General features: G+C 41.0%; 1 protein-coding gene across 2 annotated transcripts in view; it reads left to right on the top strand.

Moving 5' to 3' along the window:
• Positions 1–19,589, top strand: part of srfbp1 (serum response factor binding protein 1) — a 61,926-nt gene extending 42,337 nt beyond the window's left edge. Inside the window, exons 4-7 of one of the 2 annotated variants that reach the window (XM_042345690.1) lie at positions 12,280–12,361; positions 16,534–17,287; positions 17,474–17,508; positions 19,090–19,589. In XM_042345690.1, the coding sequence (XP_042201624.1) occupies positions 12,280–12,361; positions 16,534–17,287; positions 17,474–17,508; positions 19,090–19,274 (1,056 nt within the window). In that variant the 3' untranslated portion in view covers positions 19,275–19,589. Of the gene's footprint in view, positions 1–12,279; positions 12,362–16,533; positions 17,288–17,473; positions 17,509–19,086 lie in introns of both variants that reach the window. The other variant, XM_042345689.1, reaches the window with a different exon arrangement.

Below are 19,589 nucleotides of genomic sequence, written 5' to 3'. Positions count from 1 at the left end.
AAAACAAAAAAGCAAAAATGTTATATTAAGATAACTTAGTTTTTTTGAAAAAAAGCCTAAAATACACATTAAAATAATTTACTTTTATATCCTTTTTTTCCCTGCTCGAGTCTATTGTAATGCTTTTGAGCCTATATCTGTAAAATTATTGTTGAATAAGTAAAATGAGTGTACATTGTTACGCAAATGAAAACTGCTGTTTTTCGTTAGTATGTATATTAAAAGCATATAGCCTCTGTGATGCAACTAGTTTCCACAACAGGAATGCAAGGGTCCAGGGGGCAAATGTACTGTTTCTTTGGAACAGAGTTATGCAACTACTATATAAATGCAAGTTGTTGTTGTTCTTCTGTGAAACGCTTTGAGACTTCGCAAAGACATGATAATAAGGCTCTATATCAAATGCAAGGATTATTATATTATAACATAAGGTATTTGCACTGATTTTCACAATTTTATATGTACTCTTCTATAAAAGTTCGACCTGCCACCTCATATACTCTCCTCTCTCTCTCTCTCTCTCTCTCTGTCTCATTCTCTTTCTCCAATATCTCTTTGCTAATTGCAGAGACTTTGGATCTTCTGTCCAACTCACTTTGCTTTAATATTAACTGCATTTATTCATAGAGTGCCTTAATCACTTCAAAGGGATTTCAAACATAATGACTTTTTGCTTCCAAACATAATGACTGTTGTGTTGACAATTGCCAGTGTTAAGCTGTGCCACAGATCCCAACATCCTCCCACAACAACAACAACAAAATTACATTTATAGAGCGTATTTCACGTCGGGAGGACGTCCCAAAGTGCTGAACAGTCAGGTGTCGGGGCCCGAGCATGGGGGAGGACTGGTGTAGGGGTGAGGGAAGGCAGAGAGATGGGAGGGAGACCAAAAGCACAGTCGAAGAGAAGGGTCTTGAGGCTGGCCTTGAAGGAGGCAAGGGAGGAAGCGAGGCAAAGGGACCGTGGGATGGATTCCAGAGTGTGGGGGCAGAGAGGCTGAAAGCCCGGCCACCGATGGTAGGGCGTGAGACATGGAGCAGGTCAGAGCTCGCTGAAACGAGGGAGCGGGCAGGTTGGTAGGGAGTCAGCAGGTCAGAGGTAGGAGGGGGCAAGGCCATGGGTGGCCTTAAAGGTGAGGACGAAGATCTTGAACTCGATCCTCTGGGGGATGGGGAGCCAGTGGAGTCGGGCGAGGGTGCGAGCAATGGGGTCATGGAGCCTGGCATGAGAGTATACGAGCTGCAGAGTTTTGCAGCTTGTGAAGGGAAGAGTTGGAAAGGCCGATGAGGAGGGAATTTCCATAATCGAACTTTGATGTGACGAATGCATAGATAAGGGTTTCGGCAGCCTGAGGGGTGAGGCAGTGTCGGAGTCTGGTAATGTTGCGGAGGTGGTGGTAGGCAATGCCAGTCATGGCATGGATGTGGGGGAGAAAGGACAGTTCAGGGTCGAACAAGATATCCATGTATCCCAAGACCAGAAATGAGATGGATGAATGACAGTAATCCAGAGGAATATATCTGAGTCATTGTTCAACATTTCAAAAAAAGATATAGAGCTGCAGATCATGAATTCCTCTAAACCATCTGACATTTTATTACAGGGAATTTGATGGTGAGATTATTTTGAGTTTACTAAAAGTACACAATGACGAGTTAAGTCTGAGAAATGAGAATTAGTTGCATGTATGTAGCAGGATACAGCCTTAGCACTCAAGGGAAAAATAATGGTATTTATCCAGTCTTGTGGTGATTAGAGTAACATCATGTTGTGACCACGATTACATGCCATCCAATCTAACAAAACTGCTTCAGTGAAAAGGGTATTACAACTCATTTCTTGTTGGGAGGGGAGGACTCACTAGTTCAGTTTATTATTGATATTGTACTGAAGTACTTGTTCACCGTTTAGTTCATTCTCTTAAGTTACACATCCCACTGCCATGAGTTCCATAGGAGATTTTAATGTTCCACCCCCTCCCCCCCCTTTTCTGTGCCTCAATTTCTGTATGTAAGAAAATTGCACCGAGTTGGAATTTTAAACTGTAAGTGAGTGGATTAACCACGTCTGGATTAGATTTTCTTAAAGGTGCAATGAGTTTTGTAGTTCAGTAGTTAATGATGATGGACAAAGGTAATTGGTGGTCTGTAGTTTAGGAAGTGAAACAAAATCTCGGGCTGTTTGAATTTGTCGTAGTCAAAAATTTACAAATCATTCAAAATTCAGATGAAAAGTGAATTCCATCCTTCTAAACAGTATACTGTATTGCTTGAATTTTAATTGCAGCAATACTCACCTGCATCGCAAGATACCTTAGTATCACAATACAAAATCTATGGTTGCAAAGTTTTAAGTGCCTTATATCATGATAATAATAAACCTTGAATTTGTGACAGCGTCATCGTAACATTTCAAAGTGCTTCACAGGATTTACTGTAAAGTGCAGTGACTGTGTATTGTTGAAGACCAGCACGACAGCCAATTTGCACCCAGCAATGTCCCACAAACAACTATGAAATCAATGACCAATTTTTTTTTATCTGCAAGATTGTTGGCAACAATACCAGAAAAAAATCAATTTCTCTATTCAAATAATATGTGATCTATTAACATCCATCAGAACAGGTAGAGGAGACCTGTGTTTAACACTTTCTAATTGCCTATGTGTGTCAACCTGGCTCAGTGTGTCGCTTCTGAGTCAGAAGGTTGTGGCTGACGCTCCACATTGGGATTAGTCGTGGTTGACATTTCAGAACAGTGTGGTGTTAGCCTGACTCAGATGATGGGATTTTTGCCTCTTGCTAGAAGGTTGCGAATTTAAACCCACACCAGGATTTCGAGGAATGGTCCAGGCTAACAATCCCGAGCAGTTGTGGGCGAGCACCGCATTGTCGGAGGTGCTGCCCTTCAGATGAGATGTTAAAACAAGGTCACATCTTGTCTGTTCTGGTGAACATTAAAGATCGTGTGGCCCAGAGAAAAAAAGGCCATTCATTTCTTTAATGGCTATTTGTGAGTCATTGCTGTGTGCAAATTGGCTGCCACATTTGCCAAGAAAATACACAGCTTCTACCCAACAGAAGACTGAAATGTTGAGACATTCCAATGTGATGACACGAGGATTATCATCAAATGTGCAGTCCTATAGCTCACTGGTTAGAGCACTCTCCTCGCAAGCGAGAGACAGTTTGATTCCTGGGCAGGGCGAAATGTTGAGCAAGTTTCCTTACTCCACATTCCCCTGTTTGCTTAGCAGTAAGTAGGAACCCAGTTGTTAGTCGATTGGTGGACCGCTTTTCCGGAGTAATAACTGCTTCAAAAAAAATAATAAATTGGTCACTGCAGTCCATTTGCTGCCTTGTTTCGCCCACAAAATATACAGTTAATTCGCTTTACAGTATATTTTGTGAAGTGCTTTGAGTCTCTCGAAGACTTGATAAGAGGCTATATCAAATGCAAGGATTATTATTATTATTACTAAAATGGACAGCAGGTCAATCGCCACCTGAAAAGGAAAAATACGTTACAATTTTGAGTATGAATCAGAAGTGAAACAATGGACTTGCTGATGGGGGGAGGTAATCACTCTGGGATAGGAGAGGATAAGTCACAAAAAAATTACGTTAGCAGCTCACTGTTACAGTTTCAATTCTGACTCTGGGACATTCCTGAAACACTGAGCCTTTTTTTCCCCCTGTTTGAGATGTTGATTCAGCTTTCATGCATTTTAAGAATTCCTGTTTTCATTTCAAATTGATAGCATTTGCGCTTTTCTTCCCTTGTAGTGTAGATTAGTTGAGATGAAATGCAGCTTGGAGAAGTCACCCAAAGCTGAGGTAAAGGGGGGGTCAAGGCAGACTGGAAAGGGAGAGCTGTTCTTTCACTTGCCCACCACATTTTTCTTACCGTCATAGACCTGTGGAAAACCACGGTTCACGTTGTTTGACCTTAGCATTTGGTGTTTGCTGTGTAAAATTCACAGGAAGATGTGATTTTAACAAATCCCCTGAAGAACCAGATTGTTTGGGGAGGTCATTTTGGGACTCAGTTTTTCAATACAAAATTGATTTATGAAGATCATCGTACAATGGATTAGAATGCAGTGAGCCTTTGTGTTCAAATTCCCATAGACGAGAATTGTGTATTTTGTTATATAATCTATGAGAATTTTAAAAAAGTTTTCATTGAATGTAGTGGATATACTTGGATGGTTTCTTCTTCTCATTCCTTCCCCACCCCCCCAAAAAAAATGTTGCTGGCATCTTGGGCAACCGATCTCTTTGTGCCATACCTATAGGTGCCAACTCTTCTCAGCGCCCTCTTTACATCTACCACAACACACTCTTGCCCCCCACCCCCAAAATCTATGCACATCTCCCACTCTAGGTCCCCCCACCCCCTCAAATTCCTGGAATGCGTTGTTGCTTGAGAACTTCGAAGACAAGTTTTGCAGCAATGACGCTTAAAGATCACGTTCCCTCCCTCTGACCAGTAGATGAAGTTATGTTCGGAAATATAAATGGAATACTGATTGTCCAGCGCCTTTGGACTTCCTGACATGAAAGACACTATACAAATGTAGTTTTGTTATTTTGTTGTTTATTGTTGGAAAATTGTGAGTTTAGGTTGTTTCTCACCAGTCATTTATTTTATTTTACAAACATTGTGTTTAAGTCTCTTTCTAGGGAAACATTGCTATTTGGAGAAAGCAGAGTTAGATTTGAATAACACAACTTTGGACCAAAGTAAAATTGCAATTTTCATTTAGATAGATTCTTGGATTGGATCTGAAGATTACACTGGTTTAAAGACTTCAAAGTCATTGACATATTTGCAAGCTCATCCATTCTTTCTGTGGTTGGATTCCTGTCTTCTTTGTGGAATTCCTGCCAACAGACCACTTTTGAAGTAACTTGGAAAATGTACAGAATGAGCAGGCCAGCAAACGAATAGAAATGCTGTGAAATTTTTCAGTTCCCATATCAATGATAAAGTAAAGCAAGCTGTCATGTGGATCACATCTGACAGCATGAATCCTATTATAGTTGGATTCCATACACGTAAAACGAGCCGAGATGTTTTCATATTTCAGCCATCAATCGTTTAAGGTTTTATCGATATGAAAATAGCTCTATTATGCCCCATTGTGCTTTTGTGAAGGCTGCATATGAGTAACAACATTTAGAGATGTTTCCCTTTAGAAAAATATTGAAAATTACGATTGCCAGCAAATATAATGACCAGGACATGATAGCTTTTTTGTTATTAAAAAAGAGTGCATTGACACTAAAAGTGAGGGGGAAAAGTTATTAAAATAAAATGTTGGCACCTTGTCCCTGAAAGAGGCCAAGCCAAGTTTAGTGTGAAAAACAGCTGTATGTACGTACGAAACAAGATAGCTACCATCTTTCAAATTTACGATGGCGTTAAACAGCTTTGCTCCCTCAGGAGCCAGTTGAGAAGAGAAATGCAATACAGTTGCAAACTTGCCCGTAATCAAGAAAATATCGAGAGAGAAACTGTTTTGCTTGGATCAAATTCATCATTTACTATTAGTTACATAATGAAAAGTGGAGAAATCGACTTGAACAATGACAATAACAAATTTGTTCAAATTTTGATCTTTTTCACTTTTATCCTATTTGTAATAGATTGCTAAAAAGAGGAATACAGCAAATTGTATTGAGCATTTAGAAGCTGAAAATTTGCCGCTGGGAGCTTCGACACAAATTCTTGTTATTTTTGGGTTATTAGTTTTTTTTCCTCTTAAAATGACGAGTTATTTTCCAATTACTTTTTCAGTATTCGTTCTCTTGTTTTTCCTACAAATAAAATGTTTTTCTTATTATGGCTCCTGTAGTACTGATGGGCCAAGGTTGTTGGTAGGTTGAAACTTTTATCAGAATCAGCAAAGAATCAGTAAAAGCTGAACTTTATTTGGGTAACTAGAATTCATCATCTTGTAACATCCTGCTTATATTTTCAAATGATAATAGGCTTTGGTTTGGGAGAATCAGAAGGAATGACATACGTTCAAATTCAATATGTACAAGTTCCATCCTATTTGGAACAGATCACTAAAAGCTCCCAGTATTTCTTCCGATTAAGTGTATATAATTGAACAAAGTTTCTGGTTAATAGGCAGCATTGCCACCACCTCAGCCTTAACCCTGTTTTATAATTCTGAGTGCCACCTAACACAATAGTGTAAGAGAATAGCACTTAAGGAATCTCTTCCTTACCCCTCTTCTTCCTTCCCCATCCCCCCACCCCCCGACCGACCTCGAGACTTCTCTGCAGAATTCCTTCAGTATTCTTTGTTCTGGCATAAAGAGGGTCTTGAATAATTCTGCTGGACCAAAAACTCTCTCCCAACTCATCAAGACTTCGGATACCAAGAAAAATGGGACTTACATTCTCATAGTACATAATCACATCAATTTCTCAAAAGTACTTCAATCAGTTGCAGTTTAGTTTTAGCCAAATGCAGCAGCCATTTTGCATAGAGTACAATTACAACAACAGCCATGCGACGAATGAGCAATTAATCTGGAGATCGTTGGCTTTGACATCTCTTTTTAAATAGGGTCATGGGATCGTTAAAGCATTTCTAAAATAAGTCAACATGACCTGTTTAAAGTTTTCATCTGGATGGCACCTTCAAAAAAGCAACGCTCCTCCAATACTGCACTGGGGTGCCAGCCTGGACTATGAGATATCTGAAAAGAACTTATTACATTTTTTCTCCCTGATCTGGAATGTCAGTCTCAATCTAAGCATTCTTGTATCAAGCCTTTTATTTAAAGCAGATAATAATAGTAATCCTTGTAATTGATATTGCACCTTAGGAAAAATGTCTTAAAGTGCTGAAAAGAGTTTTCTGCCAAGTGTATTTGTAGTTGAACATGGCAGCAAATCTATGCACAGCAGCCCTACAAATGAAGTGAGTGACCCCCTTTTTTAATCTAGGGGATTTTTGACTGGAGCTCCAGGAGACACTCTCTTCTCCTTTTGAGTAGTGCTATAGGATCTTTAACATCCACCTGAAGCGGTGGACTTGGCCTGGGGTTAACATTTCATTTGAAGGATGCAACCTCCGACAATGGGGCACAGCCCCAGCATTGTCGTGTCCCAAAATTCCCAAAGTAAAATTTGTCATTCACTTCATGGTTGTACATGGAACATTGCTGTGTGCAAATTGGCTGTCATGTTCATCCACAAACTACATTTGGTCACACCACTTTACAGCATCCTGTGAAGCACTTTGAGACATCTCAACATAAATGCAAACATTATTGTCAGCCTTGACTGTGAACTCAATGTACTCAACCTGCTGACTGAGATTCCTACTGATTGTGCCAGGCTGACGCCAGTCATAATATTGCTCTAACAGTGAAAAAGTGAAAACCATTAGCTGGGTTAACTGGATTTGTTATGGAAACACAAGGAGAGCAGCACAAGGCACCATCCTCCAGATGCATTCATGCCTGACACTCTTGGATTCTCCTGCTGAGCTTGAAAAGGATGTAGGAAGTTTCCTTTCCTCTTGCGCTGCTTCTGTTAATCTGAACCACCCTCCTGAAATTGCGGTAACTGCAGTGTAATGTTTCCGTCACCACTGGAATTCATCCTCTTGTGTCCAGTGGGTGCAAGAATCAAATTATTTGTTCAGTGGGGTAGCATTTCTCCACCCATGTAGGAAACATTATAACTGTTTGGAATTGCTATAGAAACCAGTAGCTTCAGTCAGAAGGTTCATTACTACCAAGTCTGTGGTGTTACCAGGTACCTGCAATTGTACCTGCTGCTTCAAGCAAGACGTTCTTAATTGGTATGATTATGACCAGGTTGTGGCAGTCTGGCCAAGCACTGTGGAGCAGACAGTGGTTCACAATAACTGCATGAAGTGTATTGCAGGTAAAAAAAACATCATATTCATTGCATCTTAGTTATTTAAAGGATCATCTGAGTACAGAACAAAATAAATTCTTTAAACACCCAGAAGTTTTATGTTAGAAAAACATAACCAATTGTACGTTTGCCTCAGGATATAGGTTAGTGGCTAGTGCAGACTTTGCTGTGCTGTATGTGCGCAATATATCACGACCCAAAGACCAGGACTCAATTATAATAATAATAATAATCCTTGCATTTGATATAGCGCCTTATCACGTCTTCTAGACTTCTCAAAGCGCTTCACAGAATATACTGTAAAGTGAATTGACTGTATATTTGTGGGCGAAACGCGGCAGCCAATTGCGCACAGCAGTGCCCCCCAAACAGTCGTGGATTGAGTGACCTGAGTGTTATTTTTTTTTATTTTCTTGAGAGATTATCATCAGGCGTGTGGAGTAAGGAACCTTGCCCAAGGTTTCGCCCTGCCGGCAATCGAACCCAGGTCTCTCACTTGCGAGGCGAGTGCTCTAACCACTGAGCTACAGGATTCCAGAATTATATGGAGAACTGAAATGAGAATTGAGCCAGAATTCTCAGTTGTTGATGCTGGCAAAAGGTTATAGTAGTATTTCTAACTGGTAGAAATTCTTGACTCAGGTAATTGTTGTCAGTTGAAATCCATCTGGAAAATTTAAAATGCAGACACTTCTCTTAAAGATAGATTTGAGGTACTTTCACTAAGATCTAGAAGTGATGAGAAAAATGCATTTCTGGGGTATGGTTTTAGAGCTGACACTCATTGATAGGACAACAGTAAAACATCTCTTCAGACTTGTCCAGAATTTAGTATTTTTCCACAGAAACTGAAAGTCACTGGCACCAAATCCTCAACACATTACATAAAATAAAAGCAGTGTCTGGAATCTGCAGCCTAAGGGCTCAAACCTGAGCTGTTTTGGGAACATGGTTGTTAATTGATCCAAAGAATTTAATTCCATGACCGGGGGGGGGGAAAGAGAGAAACTGACTTCTCTTTTCGAAGAGTTTATCAAGCCCATGTGAATGTGAAGTCTTTGTGTATTCACTTTCAGTTTAGCAAATAGGATTGTACAGTGTCTGTACAATCTTCTACCTCAGAAGTAATTTCCGCCATCTTCAGTTTCATAAAATAATATTTTGCCTCTGTATAGAACCAATTGTGTAAAAGGACAATTGAAAGTAGATACTGGGCAAGAAATGGACCAAAATTTAGAGATTATGGAATGCACGACCAAAGAATGTTTTTTTTTAGGAGATTTTTGAAAGGGAGGATATTGATTTGTGGAAGAAGGTTATGGGTTCAAGTTTTACATCAGGACTTGGAATTATATAGTCTAAAAGGTGATGCTCCCATGCAGTGCTGGGGTGTGTCACATTGTTTGAGGTGCCGTCCTTCGATTGAGATATTAAACCTACGTCCCGTTTGCCTGTTCAGGTGACCATTAAAGATCCCATGGCACTATTCGAAAAGAGAAGGGAGTTTCTCTTGGTGTCTGGTGAACAAATCTGCCAAATAAAAGTGTTCACTCACTCCATGGCTGTTTTTGGGACACTGCTGTGCGCAACTGGTTACTCTGTTTTGCCCACAGAATTGTCAATACACTTTATAGTTTATCCTGTGAAGAGTTTTGACACATCTCGACGACAAGATAAGGTGCTACGTCAAATGCAAGGATTATTATTATTATTATCTCGAAGTGATGTGATGCTATGTCAAATCCATAGGTTATTATTATTATCTCGAAGTGATAAGGTGCTAAGTCAAATGCAAGGATTATTATTAATAATAAAATTTTTGAACTTCAAAGTTCTTTTCTCCAACCCGCATCAAAATACTTTTTCATTTCTATTTTCCTCACCCATATCTTAATTGTTTTAAAGCCGTAACGGACTCTCCCCCCACTACCTTGGCCGAAATGGCTTGTCTGGTCAGAACAGCCATATCTACAGGGCGCTCTTCCAGAGCAGATGCTGTTTCCTGTCTGGTTGCAAACGATTCCTCCAATGTACATGTGTCGAGAGGTAGGATGGGAGAAAGATCGTGGGAATGGAGTGGTCCAGGCTTTTTTGATGGTGTAAAATTGTTATATTCTTGCAGTAACAGCACCGCCTGCAGAGACCCTCAGTGAGTTGTGTAAATAACGACTAGTTCATGTCGGCAGAGGATAGAAATCCAGAATTTGTTTACTCCACGGGCCACGTCTTTTGCAATTCCTGCAGGTCCTGAATGTTATCCCTGTAGCCTTGAAGATGCTGCAGTGTAAGGGTTTAGGATTACGCATATGTAAAAAGTATGATATAGTATTCAACTTATTATTTTGAACACAAAATATACAGTCAATTCACTTTACAGTATAAAACAAAACACAAAATACTGCAGATGCTGGAAATCTGAAAACAAAAACAGAAGTCGCTGGGAACACTCAGCAGGTCAGGCAGCATCTATGGAGAAAGAAAAGTGAGTCAACGTTTCAGGTCCACGACCTCCGTTCTTCGTTCTAACAAAGTTCTCCAGGTCCTCCGTTCTGATGAAGGGTCATGGACCCGAAACATTGACTCACTTTCCTTTCTCCATAGATGCTGCCTGACCTGCTGAGTGTTCCCAGCGACTTCTGTTTTTGTTTTCACTTTACAGTATATTCTGTGAAGCGCTTTGAGATGTCTCGAAGACCCAGTAAGGTGCTATATCAAATGCAAGGATTATTATTAGTATTAACTCCAACCCGCTCTTCCCTCAAAGGTGCTGGAACAAGTCATCGCCTCCCAGCTTTGCTCATTCCTTTCCAACTCCCTCTTCTAGCTCCTCCAATCTCATTCATGCCTGCTTTACGTATGGGCTCAACTATTGAAATGCCCTGCTCACCAGACTCCCAGGCTACTGACCATTCAGAACTCCACAGCCCATCACCTCCCTCTCTAAGCCCACTACCTCAGCCTGCTGCTCCCATCCCCCAGTGGATCGAATTCAAGATTCTCGTTCTCAATTTCCTCCACGGTTTCAAACTACCCGACCTCCAGCGACCTTGCTGCCCCGGCCACTCTCCACTGTGCTTCATGTCCCCTCCCTGACTATGCTATCCTTTTGGGGGGAGATTACAGTTATTGCTCCCCAGATATGTCATCCTTGGAGTGCCTCTGCCTTGCCCTTCTCTCCCCACCTTCAAAGCCCACATTAAGACCTATCTTTTGACAATGCTTTTGGTAATGTTGTATCACCCACCCCACTCCAATCCACCCCTCAGGTTTCCCCAACTCCATGAAAAAGCCGAAGATTATTTTGAAATTCTAGTGTTCAGTGTACCCATGGGGTAAGTTTAAACAACAAACAGATGGATCATTCCTTTTTNGCTGCTTGTGTTAACAATTCTCCTGGTACATTTGCTTTGTCACTTAAAATATAAGATAACACTTTCTTTGTTTTTCTCTTGTGAGCAGAAAAAAGAGGCATTTAGAACAAATATGTACCTTGACAAAAGTGGTTATATTTTCAACAGATGTCACTATTGTGCAATTTCACAACTGTTAATATACTCTCCAACTTTGCCAAATGATTGCACCATTTAAAGAACATCTTGTTTTAAGTATTTGAATTGCAGTTGAAAAGACATAGGAATGTGGATCCTACAGCCCCATACGTGCGGAGAAATTCCATCTGGGTCTGGATTTATTGTATTTATGTAGCATTTCAGAGAATCCAGAATTTGGCAAATTATGAAACACGGCCTTAATTTTGAAGCCACTTTTGGGCAAGTTCTTTTAGGAAGTAACAAAAAACATCTTCATCTTCAAAGTTAAGACTGAATTTGTTCAATTCTAGAAGCTTTAAAATGGACATAGAAAGACTGGTAAAATGGGCAGACATGTGGCACTGTGGTTTTTAACACTGTATACATTCAAAGCACTTTACAGCAATTTACTCACATTGTGAACGTTTTTTGAAGCCAGACCTCAGTTTAACTCGTTTCCATACGACAGTACCTCCTACAATAAAGCACATCACCCAGTTCTGAATTGGTGTGTCAGCTTGGACTATGAACTCAAGTACTGATATGGGCTTTGAACCCATGACCTTCTGACTCTGAGTCAATTTTGGCAAGCCAACACAAGGGCCTTCTAAACCACCATCATCATCATCATCATCATCAATATGTTTCACAGTATCTGTTCCCTAACTCTAATCACTGTGCTGAAACCCTATTATATACAACATTATAAATTCCTGTTATTAAGTTTGAATTCATTAGCCATGGGATAAACTAGCTTCCAATAACCTAGGAATACCACAGCGATTAATGCCTTAAACAGATTGTAGATGTCAACTTGTGTATTTTTTCTTTGCAGCCTAACTGCACAGTGACCGAGCGGGCAATTGCACGATTAGCATCCCATCCACTGGTGAGCAAGAAAATTGCGGCTATTAAAGGTAAGACAAAACAACTGTCAAAAAGTTAAATGTTCTTAATTATTTACATTTAAATTGGAGATACGAGGTCTACATTTGTAAGCTAATATCTTAGAAACTCAGCTTGTTCATCCTTATGTTTGAGTGCTGATCATTCTTGCACCTGCGAGCAGCACTAATTTTTCTATCTATCAGAGCCTCCAGTCATTTCTAAGGAATAAAACCTATTATCATTGAACCCAGTATCCTTGTCAAGCACTCCTATTTTACATATAGCCTAGCTTCACAGAATTTGCTGTAAAACGTAGTAACTATATATTTTGTGGGCAAATGTGGCAAACAATTTGCCCACAAAAATGTTCCATAAACGACCATACCACAACATACCTCATCCAAAGGATGGCACCTCGGACAATTTGCACATTCCCAAGCAATGCTTTTGAATTTCAACTTCAAACTATGTGAGCTCAAATTCATGACATGGGGCTTGAACCCACAAATTTTTGACTCAGGCAATAGTGCTACCATTCAGCCTGACACATTGAAATCCACCCTACATTGAATGTATAGAAATTGCCACCTCCAACTTTGCATTTTTTGTCCACTCTTCATCCAGGTGAGATTGACAACTCCTTGCTGAATGCAGAGCAGACTTGTGCTGTAGATCTGCCCCAGAAAATATACAGTTAATCCACGTTACAGTATATTCTGTGAAGCGCTTGAGATGTCTCAAAGACATGATAAGGGCTATATCAAATGTAAGAATTATTATTGTTGTTATTATAGGACTTGTGTAGCGGCCTTAATATTCAGCAGAGATTGGTGACTTTCACCCACTGTGCCACCCATCCCCAAGCCAAACCTATTTTAAAACTTGATACTTTTTTTGTGACCTCTTAACTTCTCACACTGATGATATTACAGCATCAACCATCCATACAGTCACAAGGATAGTGAGATGGTCTGGATCATATCAAAGTCAGTCGGTCGTCATTTTAGAAGTGAAATAAAAACATGCATTAAGTTTTGGCAGTTCATTAAAGGGAAGGTTCTGTGAAATTGGAATATTCTCTTTTTGATGTTACAGAATACTGAAAAAGCTGTATTTGGCTCCCCACAACAGTTTACATTTTTGGAAAAACAAGTTATAAAATAATTACGCATTAAGAAAAACCACAAGTTTTTTTGTCTTGCTGGGAAGAGTTCGATACAGGTTGAATCTTTTTCAAATACAGTGTAAAAGGCAACGCATACAATACAATTGCTCAATACATTTCTGAGTTCCGATGGATCCTAAAATAAATGAGCGTAACGTACTTGGCTTTCATGTAGTGTCTCATCGGGACAAAACATCTCAATGAATTACTCTGAAGTAGGCAAAGATTACAGCTTATCTGCAGTGAGTGTTGCTGTCTGAGCAAAGCTGACTCCTATATAAAACAAATCGTCCACCAGGAGAGCCTCCTTGTCTGCCTTGAGTGAGAATTCCAAACATTCTTGGCTACAACAGTACAAGGTTGTAACTCATATAATTATGTAATGGAAGAGGCGGGGTTGGCTGTGTTGTGTATTTCTACCACCTAAACATTGCTGTGGGTTTGGAACAGGAGGAGTAGCCTAATGCTCCTCAATTGTTGGACTACGCAAAGCTGACAAGGAATAATAATAATAATAATAATAATCCTTGCATTTGATATAGCGCTTTTCATGTCAGGAGGACATCCCAAAGCGCTTCACAGAACACACTGTAAAGTGAATTGACTGTATATTTGTGGGCGAACGCGGCAGCCAATTGTGCACAGCAGTGTCCCACAAACAGTCGTAGATTGAAAATGACCAATTTATTATTGTTTTTGGTTTTGGAGGGATTATTAGGTGTGTGGAGTAAGAAAACTTGCCCAAGGTTTCACCCTGCCTGGAATTGAACTCAGGTCTCTCACTTGCAAAGCGAGTGCTCTAACCACTGAGCTACAGGACTCCACATAGAGAGAATAGAGAGAGGAGGGAGCATTCTGTTTCACCCTAAATGTGGAGTGATGGTCTGTCAAGAAGCAACAGTTTATGTTTCACTGATAAGATGGCATGTTGTGGTATTGAGTGGTTTGTTTCCTTCTCTTATGTTGAGAGTATTTCAGTAGGCTGTTTGGCTAAGTGAATCTTTATCATTTTATCTCCAACTATGGATACACAAACTTACAGATGACTGATCCAAGAGGTCACGCGCAATGCAATGCCATAGTTCTTGTGTAAGACATTTATCTGCACAGATATGGAAGGTTGGGCTTGCGAGTACTGTGGAAGATTGAGTGGGGGCTTGGTTTCACAAAAACAGCTTTTGTCTTGTATATCACATCACTTTCTGGATTGTGATATCTTTTTAAGTACCTCATTCCAGGAAAAATTTGCAGGGCAAGAGCAGGGAGTGGAACTTGTTGGGTAGCTCTTTCAAAGAGTCGGCACAGGTACAATGGGCTGAATGCCTCCTGTGCTGTAAGATTCTATGATTCTATGAATCCATCATCTGTATGTTCTCATAATGAGTAGGTTCATGCACCATAAAAATATTTTCTCATTTCCCCCCAAAATACTGCTTCACTTCACACTAAAATATCTGCAATAAAAGAATTAACCCACTTAATCTGTCCACTTCAGAGACCTTCATCTTTATTATGCAGTGTTTTGTTTTTAAGTCCTATTCTATTATGATACTGTGAACAAGATTAAAGTTGGATAAGGTCCTGTTTTTATTTTATCCTGTTCATAACTTTCAAAGAACCTTTAAGATTTGAGGAAAAATGTTAAATCTATGGTTCAGAAATAAATGCATAATTGCTATTTTTCATAACAATCTTTTATTGGAAAATCCATATATGAAAGCTTTGGGTGAGGACAAAATTGGGTGCAGTTTTGGTGGCCCAATAGTTGAATAGTCTGCTTACTCCACACGCCTGATAGTAATCCCTACAAGAAAAAAACAAGAATAAATTGGTCACATAAATCCACAACAGGTTGTGGGACACTGCTGTGCGCAGTTGACTACTGTGTTTCGCCCACAAACATACAGTCAATTCACTTTGCAGTAAGTGCTTTGAGACGTCAAAAGCGCTATATCAAATGCAAGGTTTATTATTATTATTATTACAGCTTGGTGACAATCACTGTCTCTGCTGACCACAGAACAGTGGCCACTTCAGCAAAGTACTAAAGATTGTCAACACTCATTGAAGTGTACCCCAGCAAAGGAGAACAACAACAACTTGCATTTATATAGCGCCCTTCGCGCGGGGCAGTATCCCCGAATACTTGACAGTGGCGGAGTCTGACACCGAGCCAGGGGGAGAGGGAGGGGGGAGGTGACCGTAAGCACGATCAAAAAAGGAAGATCTTTAGGTGAGATTTGAAGATGGAGAATGAGGGGGTTAAGGCAGAGGGGTTGAGGAAGACGGTTCCAGAGTTTCTGGGCGTAGTGGCAGAAGGCACGGCCACCAATGGGGAGCGGAGGTGATGAGGGTCAAACAGGAGGCGCGAGCCAGTCGAGTGGAGGAAGTGGGTAGTGGAGTGGGGGTAAGCAGGTAGGATAGGTAGGGAATTGTGAGGGTATGAAGGGATTTGAAAACGAGTAAAAGGATCTTGAAATCAATCCATTTAATGGTTGGGATCCAGTGGATCCTGGCAAGGACTGGTGTGATGGGGGTACAGACTTTTGTATGGGTTAGTATCCTAGAGGCAGAGTTTTGAATTAGTTGAATCTTGTGTATGATGGAGCTGGGGAGACCAACGAGGAGGGCATTGGAATCGTCCAGCCTGGAAGTGATGAAGGCCTGGACGAGGGTTTCAGCTGTTTTGGTTGTGAGGTACGAAGAAGTAGTGAGACAGATGATCGGGGGGGATAAACTGGATAGATATTTGTTGGGTCAGAATATCAAGGGATACGGGGCAAGGGCAGGTAATTGGAATTGAGGTACAGATCAGCCATGATCATGTAGAATAGCAGAACAAGCTTGAGGGGCTAAATGGCCTACTCCTGTTTCTATGTTGAAGTGAGCAGACCCATAAACAAATGTCTTCTGCATTTTCAACTGGCTCATACAAATATTACATCTAGAAACTGGGAAAAAACGAATGTAGGGTAAGATAAGCAACAAATGTACTTGATTGGAGTTTAACTGAAGATTTTCCTTGTTTTCTTGCAGTTGCTGTAGATGCATTCAAAGATTCTCGGCATCAGCAAAAAGAAAAAGAGCAAGACTCGTGCAATAAGCCTGATGTGGTAAAGGAACCGGTACAACAGGCAGAACAGCAACTAGTTTCACCCAATGAAGCAACCAAGGTGAAGCCAACCAAGCTTGCAGATGGGGAAACCGTAACAACAGCTGGGGAACAAATCCTTGCAATTAAAGAGAGGAAATGTGAACTGGAAACTCTGAATAGAGAAAACCGGGATAAGGATAGCAATTCTGTACCTCAAGCTGCAAAAGAATCAACAATGTCTCAGGAAGTGGGAGAAGAAAACAGGTCAATATCATCCCAGACACTAAAAGAACCGCAAGTTGCCGCTGAAACACAACCAACCAAGTCTGTTGAAGACAATACCATTAATTTGGACATCACCAATAACTTAGAGAGCTCCAGTGATGAAGAAAAGGAATATTTTGATGATAGTACTGAGGAGAGATTTTATAATCAGTCATCCAGCGATGATGATTCTTCATTGGATGATTTCTTTATCGGAAAAGTGAAGAGAACAAAGAAGAAGAAACAAGAAGGCGACACTGACTCTGAAATCAACACCGAGGAACAAGGAAAGAAAACTGCATTCAGCAGTGTGAGGAAAGCAAACATTGCTGCCTCTGGCACTGCTGATAAAAACAAGAACACCTCTAAAAGGATAAAGCTTGAGTCTGTTTTCTGTACTAATCTGAGTTCAAAAGCTGCTGAGCTGAAGAGGTAAATAAGAGCTATGTTTCATGTCAGTTTCAGGACATAGTTTGTGTGCGTTAATTAAGCTGTAAAAAGAATGAAGGATCCAGCTGTTTTTAATCTGGAAACTAAAAGGAAGTGCTTAAAAGGTGAGTGTTGTTTTTACACTGGTATGATACAAAATGTTGCAAACTTTTTTTTCTGTTTTCTCAGGAGTCACCAAACAAACACCAAGTTCAACAGAGCAGGTGGGTTCTCTTTTGGCCAACTCGCATCATGGTTCCGTTCAGCATCTGTTAAACTGAGTACAGAGATAGGGAGGGGCAAGGCCTTGGAGAGCCTTGGAGGCGAGAACGAGGATTTTTAAATCTATCCTCTGGGGGATGGGAAGCCAGAGGAGCCGGGCAAGGGTGGGTGTGATGGTGTCGTGGAGCCTGGTGCGGGAGAGGACACAAGCTGCAGAGTTCTGGATGATCTGCAGCTTGTGAAGGGAAGAGTTGGGAAGGCCGACAAGCAGGGAGTTGGCGTAGTCGATCCTAGATATGTTAAATGCATGAATGAGGGTTTTGGTGGCCTGAGGGGTGAGGCAGTGATGGAGCTGGGTGATGTTGCGGAGGTGGGGGAAGGCAAAGCAGATCATGGCCCAGATGTGGGGTAAAAAGGACAGTTGAGGGTCAGCCAAGACCCCAAGGTTTCTGACTGGCTTGGTGAGGTGGAGTGTGCATCCTTGGATGTTGATGCTGACACAGCCTGAGATTTGGAAGTGCTGATGGGAGCCAATCAGGAGGGCCTCGGTCTTCTTGACGTTCAACTGTAAAAAGTTAGCTCTCATCCAGGACTTGATGTCTGACAGACATTTTGTCAGCGCAGCCCTGGAGTCTAGGCTGGAGGCAGAGAGATAGAGTTGGGTGTCATCTACATACATGTGGAAGTTGACCCCATCTCTGCAAATGATGTCACCAAAAGGGAGCATGTAGATATTGAAGAGGAGAGGCCAAGGACAGAGTGGAGCGACTGAGAGGTAGGATCTGAACCACTCAAGGACAGAAGTGAGAGGAGAGGCGGTGAGGAGGATAGAGTGGTCAACATTATCGAAGGTAGCGGAGAGGTCAAGGAGGATGTGGAGACAGACAGAGCTCTAGTCAGAGATGGACAAAATGTCATTGGTCACTTTGACCAAAGTTGTATCTGTGCTGTGAGCAGCACAGAAACCCGATTGGAGGGGTTTGTGAGGGGAGTGGCGGGAGAGGAAGGAGTGAAGCTGGGAAGCAACGACTCATTCCAGGACCTTGGAAAGAGAGGTTGGAGATGGGGCGGTAATTTGAGAAACCCTGCATGTCGCAAAGTCTCAACTTTGCTGAATGTACAGAGGATTCCTTGCAGAACACACTGTTTACGTTGATGGTGCTTTTACTGGTCTAATCAGAGCCCTGTTTAGATGTCATTGACTCATTTGGGGGGGGAAATTATCTCAGGTATTAATTATTCTTAACCCCCCCTCCTTCCCATCCCACAACTCAAGTTAAACTAATGTAGATCAATTGAGCAGTGATTTGGCTGTATTATAAGCATTGAGGAGATGATGGAGTAAAGTTAGCACAGTGAGGCATCAGGGTTGGCATTATGGATTTCAGTTCATGTTCTTGGGAAAGTGGAAATGTGCCATATCTTAAAGATTCTCCTGCATTCTACCTTGTGTAACTTTGAACTGCCCAAAGTCTCCATTGGGTAAATGATATTATTAATTGTGAATGTACAAACCCTGATTGCTGCTATGACCTCCTAATTCTCACATGAATTTGGTTTTGTATCTTTTGCCTGCACAGCAGTTGTACAGAGAAACCCACCGAACAAGCACCTGCCAGCTCGAGGTGGGGCTCGTGAGAGGCCTGGAGTTATGACCTCAAGAACCCCGCAATCCCTTCATCCCTCGTGGGAAGCAAGTAAAAGACGAAAAGCTCAGGCCCAGATACAGGCATTCCAAGGAACAAAGATCAGATTTGATGATGATTAGTATTATAAAAACATTTGCAGAGTAGTAAAAGAATGTGTTGCATTTTTTTGTATATGAAAGACCACTTTACATCCATGTTAACAGTGTGCTAATGTGAATCTGATATTTAAATGACAATGGAATGTGTGCCCGCCCTCCCCTCCATACTTAGGTTCATTTAAATTGTAGAAGCCCTTTCATTCCCATTTTATTTATGATAGTTGGCTATTTTTCACAACCATTCCAAATCAAATCCTAAACCTTGATTGAAATTAACATTGAGTCACATTTGCAATCCATGTGATGATGATAATAATAATCCTTGCATTTGACATA

The sequence above is a fragment of the Callorhinchus milii genome, unplaced genomic scaffold (genome assembly GCF_018977255.1).
Source record: "Callorhinchus milii isolate IMCB2004 unplaced genomic scaffold, IMCB_Cmil_1.0 Scaffold74, whole genome shotgun sequence".
NCBI classification, from domain to species: Eukaryota; Metazoa; Chordata; class Chondrichthyes; order Chimaeriformes; family Callorhinchidae; genus Callorhinchus; species Callorhinchus milii.
This window is presented reverse-complemented; position numbering and strand designations above follow the sequence as displayed.